We start from the raw sequence: 13,064 nt of genomic DNA on the forward strand, positions 1-13,064 counted from the left end.
TTTTAGTAAATTATCGCATTATTAAGACCTGTGGCAGATTCTACAAATGCCTTCTAAATCGGGCGCCAAGGACCCCCAATATAATCATGTTATAAGCAAAAAAATTAAAACACAGATGGGATCTGTGGCCATCTGTGTGCAATTTGCTCTGTACAAGCTCGAAAGCTATAGTATACAATTTTAATAAAAAAAAAGTTATTAACAGAACACCCACTGTGTCTACAGGCTTGGAGCTCACTGGCTTAGTTATCTTGGTCCCAGGCTTAGCCACCGGTGTCTTTACAGGGGCCTTGGTGGACGGCGGTAGTTTGCGTTTGGCTGAGTCATCACGCTTGGCCGAGTCATCACGTTTGGCCGAGTCGTCATGTTTGGCCGAGTCCTTGCGTTTGGCCGAGTCGTCGTGTTTGGACGAGTCCTCGCGTCTGGCAGAACCGTCGGGTCTGGCAGAGTCATCGCGGGGACGCTTCAAGCCGTCACGGGAAGGTCTTCCTGTAGCCACAGATTGAGGCAAAAGAGAGAAAAAGGAAAGAATTAATAAAGAAAAAAAGACGGATACAAAGAGGAAGGATGGTTCTCTTGTACAAAATTCTAACTTCCAGAGGTTTTCACAATTGTCAATGATGATGACCAGAGTCCTTCCCGTTTAAACTCAAGAAACGAGATTTTCAGGTCGCCAAAATCCAGTCCTGTATTGCGCTGATCAGAGCAATGGACAATGGTAGGCGCTGTAGTCCCACCTGGAACCCCAGCTCAAGGACCCCTGGGGGTGCCCGGACTGCACTTTAACAACGGTGTGCCTTGCAGGTCCACATATTTCATGTTACTGGCTGGCCTACCCACCGCCTAGGCAATTTTAATATAGGATACCATGCAGACCTGGTGATTGGCTGGCTCGTCTCTCCGGCCGATGACCACTAGATGAGGATCGGCTGGGGCTGTGGACGCCGCTGGGACGCGGCTCCATGCGACGGACATGCTCTTCTGCTACACGACGAACCAAAGGAAACACACGCAACATTTCAACGCACTGTGTGCTTCTAGATCGGCTATTTTTAGCTACTTTTGTGATTCAAAATAGGCTAACAGAAATCAGAGAAAAATTCTATACCTGAACAAATAAATATTACCGGTAAACACTTTCAACCTGCCGTTCTAACCTGCCATCCAGTCATAATTGGTGAAAAATGTATTCATTATCAATAAAAAGGGGGGGGGGGGGCGCCAGATGGAGAAAGTCCCTGCGACTTGTACATCAAGCTGTCTTATGTTTCAGAAACGGGATAGGCTCCTGCCCTAGTGCCCTATGCGGGCCTCACAGCTCTGCAAGGCTTACTTACAGTACATACTTAAAAATAGCAGAAAGACACATTTCCAAGCTTGATCTAGCATGTGCTGTTACCTTGGTGATGAGGACGTTGGGCCTGGTGGTAGGGTCTGCGGTACTGCCTGTGAGGGTGGGGACCCCCAGCTCTGGGCTTACCAGGAGGAGGGCTGGGAGAATAGGACAGAGAGCGGGAGACGGAGCGAGAGGGAGAGCGCTGCTCCTTGACTCCATGGTGCCAGGCAGGTCGGCTGTCATCCTGGACCGGAGACTGCTCCCTCCTACAGGAGTCGGAAGGAACGGTTTCAAAGGTTAAATGTAGTAGTTGTAATGGGGTCATCAGATTTTTCAATCATACTGGAACATAAATACCAATACTGACCTTGGTAGCTTGGGCTTCCAGTCTGGGTACCTACACACACAGACACACGCACACACACAGTTAACACAAGTAGGCGTAAATACGATAAATTGTGCAGTGTCTTGCAGTTTCAAGTGGTTAATAATGCTATGGCTTAAGTTTCAGCTTACACCACATCTACTCGCCAGAAATAGCAGATCTACAAGTTCACCTGCTATTTCCGGCAAATGCCCTCCTCAGAATATAGATGCTGGGGTTCAAGTGGTTAATAATGCATTCTGCTTTGTAGTGCTTTCTCTTAAAACGAAAAACGGGTCCAAGCCTTGCTGAAACCATTGTTCTTTACAGTAACCTCACAGTATGTTAGTAATCAAAGGGTGATTCAAGGCTTAACCCATTTTATGTTATGTAACATTATGTTATAATTTAGCTATTGAAAAATAGCAGATGAGCTTGTAGGTCTATTTTATTTAAATCATGAAAATATTTATTTCAGAAAACTGGAGGATTTAGAATATTGTTTTTAAATTTCGAGGTCAGGCCTAAATGGGTTAAGCACTTAAACCCTATATACTTCATTGGCCCCAGAGCTCTACACTAGATTCTCTAGTATTTCCCTCTACACCAAAATAAAGGCCAGTTTTTGCTTCATGTTTCGCTGTTCACCCCTAGAATAGGGGCGCTAGGGTTCATGTGGTCATGCCTCCTCACTTGTTGCGTAAGTCACGGCAGGCCGCAGTGTGCCCAACAGTATTTACGTGGTCAATCCAATCCTAGGGAGAGAGAGAGAGGACATGGCAAATTATCCTCAAGATATTTAGCCACAAAGAGAACAGCATAGTAAAATGCAAACAAAATAATTGGGGCTATAGACTTAGAAAAAGACCTGAGCTGTACTTTTTTCAGTCTACACCAAATCTACTCGCCAAACATAGCAGATCTAGTTCACCACCACCCCCCCCCCAAAAAAAAAGATATAGATGCTGGGGTTAATAATGCTATGGCTTAAGGTCCACCTACCATCTTAGATGGCAGTGTACCGTTAAGTGAGAGCAAATACAAAACCATTCATTTCAGCTTGCCTTCTCTGCAACACTACTTTACATTTCAAGCTTCAACATGTTAAAAATATGCAAATATTCAGACATAATGTATACACAGTACTTTTCTCTGGTGTGTCTTTTTTCTTGTTAAATCCACATCACAATTAGATTACAACGAACAATACTTTCCAAATGATTCACTAGCACTTACTATATATTGTCGCTGTCGGTCAGAAACCATGTATGTCTTTATCTTCATTTTTTTTATGATTCATAAATGAATAAATTGTCGTATTTTACAATTTGTAGTAGGACGTGTCAGACAAAATACCTGCTCACCTATAGTGGCATGCCCAAAATAGGGACACCAGAGTACGGTTGTCTAATTACTAAATAATGACTACATTGTCACAAACAATATTACTATAAAGTTTTTTTCCCCCCAGGAAAGTGATGGTTTTGGCCATAAGAGGCCCTTCCTACTTGATCATACTACAGCGTCACGCAGAAGTAGCACATCGACAGGCTCAAGCCAAAACGTGTCAATTCCCGCCACATTTTGAGCTTGTCGATCTGCTACTTTCCCCTTTTTTGTTAATTTAACCCATTCTGACCTGAGATCAGATTCATAACGAGGTTTCCACGGGACACACACTGGTCTGATGAACCCATTCTGACCTGAGATCAGATTCTAAAAATGTCAGTCGTTCTTCGAATTTTTCAAAAATAGCAGACCTACAAGCTCGTATCGCGCCACTCGGTGGCGCGATATGAGCTTGTAGATCTGCTATTTTTCAATAGCTAAAGCATAACATGATGCCAACACCAAAATGGGTGCCCGGTCAGAATGGGTTAACCCTGAAATTAGTTTTGGACATAATGACGTTTCCACCCGACAGAGACGACAATATGCAAACATGATACTGAGAACATGGCTTTGACATGACATGATGTTACAAACAACAAAGCACCGTCTTACAAATAGGCTAAAGAGCCAGAACAGAACTGACCAATGTAGATCATGGATTTTGTACACAGAAATGTGTCGTTTTCTTTCTTTAGCATGTCGTCTAAGATTAAAATAATTCAGTGCAACTCATCTTTCTAAATCGAGTAATTACAAAGAAAAAAATAACAGCGTTCACCGTTTTATAAAATAATAATGGGAAAATACATTTTAAACAGCTTTATTTTAATTAGGTGAAAATGACAAATTGGTTAGCTAGTTCTACATAAAATATGCATAGAATGTTGTACAGGATTCTTTCCAGACAGATGCAGCAATAAGACCCATCTAAGATCGGGACATGCTAATTGGATGGGGGGGGGGGGCTTTCTTATAATTATAATGAATATGGCGCTCGGGTGGGGCACACCCACCACCAGAGGTTGTGTGTGTCAGGCGTGAAAAAATGTAATGATAAATATAATTTTGTCAATTAACAACACATATCTGTATGCTCCCATTAGGAGTCGTCTCTTGCTCAGGGATAGTTCCACACCGGGAGGCAAACCAGGGACCTTCAGGTTCCCAGATAGCCTCTCTGCCGACATAACTACTGTGCAACGTGGGGTCTAGGGGGGCCCAAACTATATTATTGCTCATTAATTTGCATCATTACATAAATAAATGACAGACCATATCAGCCCAAACCAAATCAGTCAAACAATTAAAAAAAAAAGTTATTCGATTGAGGTCCCAAGACATAAAAAAATTTAAATAGAAAGAACATCAAATGGGGGGTCATTGAAATTAAAAGGACATTGATTTACTGTAAGCGACTCAGTAACAGCAAGTTGCTGGTCCTAATAAATAATTTAAATAAAATACATTTAATAGAACTAAATGTATTGATATCCACACATTCGGTAACCTTACGAGTACGACTGTAATATTGCACTATGGATCCTAAATGTATTGGCACCATTTCATTACTACAGTAAGTAGTATTAATATTAATGATATTAAAGAACCACTACACCCAAAGTGATAGAATTAAACTTAACTGAGATTATTTCTGCAAAAAATTATGCAAACTGTAGACTGTATTCAAGTGTATTTAGTTCTTTATCATTAATCTCATAACCTATTAAAAACACGTTCTGATTCCCAACAGCAATCTAAAGACATGGTGCTCATTTGACTTTTTACACTGTTTTCTCTTTAAGTAAACAAACAACACAACAAAAAAGGAAATTAATTGAAAGTTCCGCTGGCTTATGCCGTCTATGGGGATGCAGTTTTTAGAATCGCAATATCTCGGATTCTTCTTCCTCGATTACAAAAAGTACGTTTTGGGTGGATTAAATTATACATACATAGCAGATTTTTACTTCCTGACTCACAGTTTCTGGACAAATCGGCCAATCTAAGCATCTCGCCCTATTAAATGCAGGGACGGCACTCTGAGCCACCAGTAGATGGGGCTGTTGGAGGTAAAGGAGTTAAGCATGCCCAAAAGATAACGATAGAAAGATCGGAAGTGGTTAAAAATCGGGACACATCGACTGCATAACTGCCGATACTGATAAAAAAAAGTCAAGTTATGGCGGATATATCGGCCAGATCAATAGATCTGGCTGTAGTTCAGATCACCATAAATCTCCTGGTTTCCCAATAAAGACATTTCACATGATTTTTGATTTTTAAACTTTCCTGCTTTGTAAAATATAAAACAGATCTTGGCTCATCTGGCCAACAAAAGAGTCTCCCTAATATTGTCCATTTTGGCCTTGGTTTTCCCTTCAAAAGGCAGTTATCACTATGTTGGGTAAATGATCCGATTCATCATTTTATCCAACATTCAAACCAATTCACCAAATTCACAAGACAGCCATTTAGCTATGAAGTTAATGAAATGCAACCATGTCGGGGTGGAATTTCTGAATATAACGTGAGAGCAAAATGGCCGCTATGTGAATATAGTCAATAGGAATGGTAGCTACTAGTCCAGTGGTTTTAACAGGGCACAACTGTGTGATCTAGTCAACATGGTCATTTGGAACCAGGAATACCAATAAGGACCATTCTCGGCCACACCCATCTCCCATTGTTTACATTGTGTTTAGGATCCAAGATAGCCGCAGCACCAGGAGGGGGTGGAGCAGAGTTGAGTGGGCAGGGTCGACATATGCCCTTACTGGGCTGCATTCAAGTCACTTGCCTTGTGTCTGACACCTGACTTGTGTCTGAACACAGCTTTGATGGATGTGTTCTGCCCCCCCCTCCCCCATCAAACTAAATGTTTGGTCAAACCATATGGGCTTACATTGGAAATGCATTGGAGTGGCCATTAAACACAGACACAAGACAAACGCAAGACAGGTGTCTTGAATTTGTGAATGCAGCCCAGTAAGGGTATTATGTCGACCCCACCAGCTCACCTCCGCCCCTGGTGCTGCGGCTATCTTGGAAACTAAAAACAATATAAACAATGGGAGAAGGGTGGGGCTGAGAAAGGCCCTTATTGGTTTCAATGAAGAACAACAAAGGGTACAACCACATACCTGACAACTGCCTTGCAAAGGAAAATAGAAGACTTCAATTCAAAGAGTGCAGGTATTCTTTTTTAAAGGAGCAGTCCAGGTGGTGCACTCACATCCCAAAATTACCGCAGGTTAAGGATACGAAAAGACACTTGAACTACAGAGGAAAATATCAGCACACTTCTTCTTACACTCCCAACACTTTATTGAAGACGACAGAAAATAACCTTTCGACATGCTCGAGTTATTCGTCCATCGCACCTGACGAAGACATCGAGGCAGGTCGAAATGTTGTGTTCTTCCGTCTTCAATAAAGTTTGAAGAGCATAAGAAGACGGAGTGTGGATCATTTTTTCTTTGAGTGTATTCCTTTAAGGAGACCCCTAGACAATGAGACGATGACACGTTGGCACTCACCTTAGCCTGATCACACTGTGTCTCACACAGGGAGCAGGTGTGGGGGTACACCTTTGGCGGTTCTGCTGAGAAATCACATATCATGGTGGGAGTGGGCAACCTCTTGGTGGTGCCGTGTGATTTCGAAGCGGTGGACGATGATGATGAAGCAGGACGTCTGGATGACGAAGAGTCGTTCCGTGATGTGGAGTCTTTACGTGATGCAGAGTCGTTCCGTGATGCGGAGTCGTTACGTGATGCAGAGTCGTTCCGTAATGTTGACTCGTTCCGGGATGCGGCGTCATTACGTGTTTCCATCGACAGGCTCGGTTTGGGCACGTCCCTCCTGTAGTCGCGGTCTCGATCTGGACGACGGGATTTGGGCGGCGGCTGAAATTCTCCCGGCGGCGACCGCCGTTTGTTCTTGTGAACGTCGCCACTTGGCCTGCGGTAGTCCAGGTCTCCATGCTTGTTAGGTTCAGCCACGGGCTGCAGACGAACCTGCCGCCTCTCGGCCATGTCCATTTTGTGTTTAGTAGCCGAGGATGACGGTGGCTGATGAGGAAATACCATTTTAACCTTCCTTTCACTAGACAGCTGCTCTCGTTTGAAAGTCTCTCTGCCACCGCCACTGCCGTCGTCAGCAGCTCGACTGGCATGACCGTAGTCGATGACGTTTCCTGCAGTCTGCGTAACACTGAGGAGACTGGGCACGTCCGGGGACCGTGAATGCCCCTCCGTTAGCGGGGGGTGGGAGGCAGGTGGCAGAATTTCGTGGATGGTGCGTGATGCACTTTGTGAATACGAAGAGGACGACGGAGCCACGCTGGTCTGGGGGCCTGATTTATTGATCTGGATGTCCCGAAGGATGAAAGGTAAAGTGTCAGGGGTTAGTTGGTCATCAGGGTAGTGACTCAGGACCTCCAGGTCCTCATTGGAGAGCCCAAAGCTAGCCAAGATACTACCTGCACTTTCGGGGGTGTATAAACCCAGCAGATCCATACCTCCTCCACTGCTATTTCCACCACTAACGGGGCCTCTAGCCTGAGGGGAAAGTGGACCATGGACTGGGGCATTCCACGCTTGCATACCTATTGCAGAGTGGCTGCTCTGGGGCTGTTGTGGTGGAGGCCCTTGATGGTGCTGGGGCTCATGGTTCACGGCGGATGGAGGATTGGAAAACAGTTTGCCAGGGTGTTGGTAGTTTGACCATTCAATACCTTGCTGGTGGCCTGGCGGATGGCTCTCAGAGTGAGGCATAGGACTAGAGCTGTAGCCTCCGGATCTTGGCCCCTGGTTTTGGTTTGGCCGGTTCACAAGGTCTATGAGACGATGGTCCATGTCCCTGGAGCCCCTGATAGCCAGGGCTGACTCCAGCTCCTCAGGCAGCTGATTTGGACGAGGGTACTGGAAACGACTCTGCTGCTGCTGCTGCTGTTGATGTTGGTTGTGAGAAGGACTGGGCCTGTTGGAGAAAGACTGTGGTGGACCCTGTTGCTGGCCATGGTGGTGATACATTGTGCTGCGCTGAGACGGAAACGTTCTGCAGTTTTCCCTGTTTGTTGCAACGTTTAAGCCCACTCCTGACACCTGTGGCTGTGTGCCGAGGAGATTGAGGATAGCGAGGTGAGGAGACAATGCAGCCGTTAAGCGGTTGCTGCGATCACGCTGGCTGCCGAAAGTCACAGCTGCTAGAGCAGTGAGCAGCTGAAGGGCGTGCTGGGCCTGAGCTTCGAGGTGGACCAACTGCAGAGCTGCTGATGCCGCTACAGCACCAGCTGCGGGTCCAAAGAGGCAACGGGCCCCTCTGGTGCCGGTGGTGGCAGCGCCAAATGTCCCGCTCTTGCCCAAACGGAGGGACTGAACAAGAGGCGACTGACTGTCTTTGAGAACACCGAAGCTGGGAGATGAAAAGCAGAAATATATTAAAGATGAAGTTTTCGTCTTTTTTTTTTTTTATCTTGAAAATGTTTTGAGCTTAAGTCCTTGTCTGTTTTCACTGCTTCATGCTAAATGTTGTCTGTCTTCCTGTGTGGTTGTTGACATTATTACACAAAAGACATCTGTTAGGCAGAAAAATGCAGAAAAATGCAGTGAGATTTGAGATCTCCTCCGTATCCAATGGATCCACCATGGTTGTCTTGCAGGACGGGAAAGCAAAGCAATGTTATGCAACAACAGTGAATCAACGAGAAGCATTTTCATCTCCAGGTAGCTTTAAATGAGCTTGACAAGGAACAAAAAAACAAACAAACACATCTAGGCCTGACCATATAGACCAGAGACAACACTACCGGCACACCAGACTTAAGCTATGAATGCAATTCCAGATCCAGACCTCAAAAAATGTTTAATTGCCAAGCAAATCGGTCTCTAGCTATTGCTTAGTGAGCATCCGGGATATGCTGACTTTTAGGAACCACGCTCATGTAACAGACACTGGAACCTAAATAATCTGATGTATATTACCGTTTATGGTATAAATATATCAATAAACACATAATTCAAAAGCACTGACTACAATGCATTATGCTTGATGTTAAGGACACACAAATTCAAGAGCCATTGAGGAGTTAGGCTTGTCACTAATCCAAGGTTAGCACCGTGCAAATTAACAAGCAACTACTACAAGTTTAGCCAATATGGCAAACTGAAGAGAGGCCAGCCTATTACTGATGCATTCTAACAAATCATTGTTACACCATCTTACACCAGCTGCACTCTAATGTTCCCATTAAAAGCCATAGAAATTTGTATTTTTAGGCAAAATAAAATCGGTTCTAGTATACCATAATGTCACAATTACTGGGCTTTTGACCAACAACCAAAAACAAGGACACATGTTGTACACATTTAGCCTTTAAAGGGAAACATAGTTAAAGCGTGCCTCTCGAATAAAACTTTACTTCAGGTTCTGCAGGCTTGGGTATCCATGCTTTGTAAAAGCCAATGCAACGTATCATGTGTGTGTTAAGAAGAGGCAGTTGGATAGAAATCGATTTACTAATCAATCAACTATCGAAAAACCATAACGAGCAACATGTCATCTATAAAAACTGACCTCTATTTAACTGCTTCTAGTTGACAAAGAGGTCCATTCACGAGTTAAGATCCATGTAGGCATAATAGGCATTTGTTTCCATACAAAGAACAACAAATAATTATCACCTTAAGCAAGAGGCTAAGAGGCACTTTGGAATAATTTACTGCGGTCAAGTAGCTCACTGGGAAATTTTTCACAATTAACTTGAGGTCTAAGAAACTACCCATGATGCCTCTGACCACCTCAACACAACACCAGACTTACATCCTGGATCAGGGTCTCTCCAGAACTGGAGCAGAACATTTACCAGGGCGTTTCACAAGACACCAGGCAAAATTAAACCACATTTACAGACAGTAATTGCCTAATTGAAACTTAAACAATAACATGCCTTTAGATGCTGACTGAATTTGTGAATTTAGTGGTAGGCCTCTATAAAACGTTATCGGGACAGTGTAATGATCAAAATGTCTGCTGCTGCAATTCTACGGGCTTTCCTGCCATTCTGGAGGCTTTACAAGCCTTTCCTGGGACCTTAGTTGACGCTAATGGACAAGGCCGTGGGGCTCTTGAGCTGCACCTGGGCAGGCCAGCAGGCAAGCGAGACCCCGCGCCGGGCAAACCATAGCCTCCTCGCGCATCTATTTGGGACATCAGCAGACGTGGAGAAGGCAGGTACAGTATATATGGACAAGGCAGTTTCACAACCCAGACTGAAAATAACCATATTATCAGACCATAAATAGACTATAGACGTTGCATGAGTCATTTCGCGAATTTAGCGTTACATAATAAGCATTAAATTGGCAAGTTTTTGGATGATAATAATATTGTAAAACAACCCATTTAGACCTGTTACACCACCCTTACATTGTTATACCCATGCACGCAAGAGGAAGGGGGGTTCCGGTCGTACTCAGTTTCATGAGGACGGGGGTGGACGTCCCCTCCACTTTTAAGAAAAAATTGAAATGTACGACGATGACAGCAACACTTCTGCACCGGTGATGCTACCAAACAAAAACAACTAATCTACAATAGTTAATCTACTCACATCTGATCGCGTTGCACTATTGTGAGCTTGCAGATCTGCTACTCTTGTGGGGGCAGGGTCCTAAAACAGCTGCGCTGCCCTTTACTGCGTTCGCACTGTATCTTCCTGACAAACGCTCTGCGTTGTCATGACAACCAGCACACTGTTCATGAGAATACGGAAGGGATTAGGTAAAAATCTGCGAAGAGCCGAAAAAAGAAAAAATCCCGACATTTTGGCGCGGTGTGCATGATTTGGTGCACAACACCACGTGCGAGTTCACCGAAATCAGGACACCCCCATTTATGAAATGCCCCTACACCCTTGGTTATACCTCTCAACGCCTCTGTGTCATTTTAGTTGCTAAACATCGCAGTTGTCAGAACTGTCTTATTTCCATATTCTATTTTTTTTTTTGTAAATTAAATTAACAGCCTACTTGATCATACTACAGCATCACACAGAAGCATCAAAACTAGCAGATCTACTAGCTTGAGATTGCAGATCTGCTACTTTTGCTGTTTGAATCTTTTTTTAAGTTTTTCTGAAAGGCTTTTAGAATAAGCTTTGGGTCTCAATGGATCAAGCCATGGCATTTGTTGTAAAACCTTGCACATATGCAGTACACAAAAAAGCACTCCCTACGTGCATGTTTCAGAAAATCACTGAGCATCAGAGCTCAATGTGCCAAGAAACGCCAAGAAACTGACATAAATATTAAAGAAGTGATGTAATATAGGATTAGGATTTCAATGTCATCATCATCATTTTTCAAACGCGGTCGAGATCATGGATTTCACAATGCCACGCCAGAATTTCCGGTCCTTCATTGCCATCCCCAGTTTCAGCTTACTGATGCTTGTGTCCCTAGCGATGACATCAGGGAATGACAGTTTTCTACCTCTTGTCTGCTTTGAGGCAGGATTCCAGAGAAGGGAAGATATAACCTCATTGTCAGCTCTGTAGCAGTGGCCAGCAAACTGTGTTTCTGGATCGGACTAGTGAAGAAACACGTGGAAGGTTGTCGTATATTAGATTAGCCTATGCGTGGCTCTTCCAAGAGAGATTTTGCGCTCTCATTAGAAGGCGGGTGAAATTTCAATGTAATTGGTCCCCAGACCCAGGGGTCCCAGGGACATTTTCGGAGTCCTACTTCAACTACGTTAGACTACAGTACTGAGTACAGTATTGCATCCCAGGACCCCCGGAGGGTGACATGATTGCGTCCTCTCTCAATTTAGTGAGTCTACCGATGCAGGATGCAGCCTGTTTGCATCACTGTTAAAGGCATTTTGTATGCAACTTTGGCCAGTCGTGCTTGCATAACAAAACAATAAAAACAACTTTACCAATTTTCCCCCAAATAATTCCTCCCAGTCCCCACGCACATTTCTGTGTCGTCACTGCTGTTATATTCTACCGACTCACCTGCCAGGGAGGAGCCCCCACCGGGAGGACGTAGAGCCTTCGCCCAACAGTCCCTGCTGACAGGTGCTGCCCCCCAGCCTATAGGAATACATGCAGTGACAATGTTCACCCTCCCCAGACCACGGGACTACTAGATGACCAGGGCTTCTGCCGAGCGTGGCGGCAATGGTACCACCATAGGATCACAATGGAAACAAGGCCTCGGGGCTTTTTGTGTTATGCTTTTGCAATTTGTTAATAACGTTTTCAATCAAACATCAGGAATCGGGAGGTTGGCTGGTTGCCTGGTTCGAATGTGTCTTGACTGTGTGAATCATGTAATGCACACAATTACACATTGTAAAGCATTGTTTTGGAGAAAGGCTCTATATTAATTATGCCCTAAAGGCTCTATTTCAAAATAGCCCAGTACAACAAGCTGCTTGCCACAAGCTCACAGCTCTGCTATTTTTGGCCACACGCGCAACACCGTCGAACGATGGAGCATACATTGGGGCATCCTGTGGTGAACAGGATAGGTGGAAACCAAGGAAGAGTGGGCATCTCGATGTTAAATTGGCTATAATGTTTGTCCCACTCTTCCTTGGTGCCCACTGCACACCTTACCCTAGCCGCAATTTGCAACTCTAGATTTTATTCTAATGGGATGAATCTAGAGTTGCAATATTGACTACCCATTTATCCAATTTGCGTTTGGGATCTGCTTGTGTTAAACTCACCAACATTGCAGCTCTAGGCCAAGCTTGAATTATCCTCTTTCAATCTGCCGAGCTTTTGATTCATAAAAATCCACCGTAGACATGTTATGAGCTACTTTCTGTCAAGAAATTCTCTGCAGGTGATTCTTTGTCTCAAGGCTCATTCATAGTCTGGAAGAGCAAACCACCGCCACCGCCACAGCCCTTCTCTCTGTTTTTACTCACCACCGTTCAACATTATTTCAGCTCCGGTAG

The 13,064-nt window shown here is 44.3% G+C and overlaps 1 protein-coding gene across 3 annotated transcripts in view; it reads right to left on the minus strand.

The window, feature by feature from the left end:
• The window catches only part of LOC308313287 (uncharacterized protein), a 55,563-nt gene that overhangs the window by 21,186 nt on the left and 21,313 nt on the right, over positions 1 to 13,064 (minus strand). For 2 of the 3 annotated variants that reach the window (XM_080760325.1, XM_080760324.1), the window contains exons 2-7: positions 6,629 to 8,507; positions 2,394 to 2,455; positions 1,704 to 1,733; positions 1,400 to 1,602; positions 877 to 984; positions 215 to 489 (exon numbers count right to left, since the gene is read on the minus strand). In XM_080760325.1, coding sequence (XP_080616451.1) covers positions 215 to 489; positions 877 to 984; positions 1,400 to 1,602; positions 1,704 to 1,733; positions 2,394 to 2,455; positions 6,629 to 8,507 — 2,557 coding nt within the window. Of the gene's footprint in view, positions 1 to 214; positions 490 to 876; positions 985 to 1,399; positions 1,603 to 1,703; positions 1,734 to 2,393; positions 2,456 to 6,628; positions 8,508 to 12,111; positions 12,180 to 13,064 lie in introns of those variants that run through there. The other variant, XM_080760326.1, reaches the window with a different exon arrangement.

Source organism: Protomyctophum bolini (assembly GCF_963924005.1).
Source record: "Protomyctophum bolini genome assembly, chromosome: 3".
NCBI classification, from domain to species: Eukaryota; Metazoa; Chordata; class Actinopteri; order Myctophiformes; family Myctophidae; genus Protomyctophum; species Protomyctophum bolini.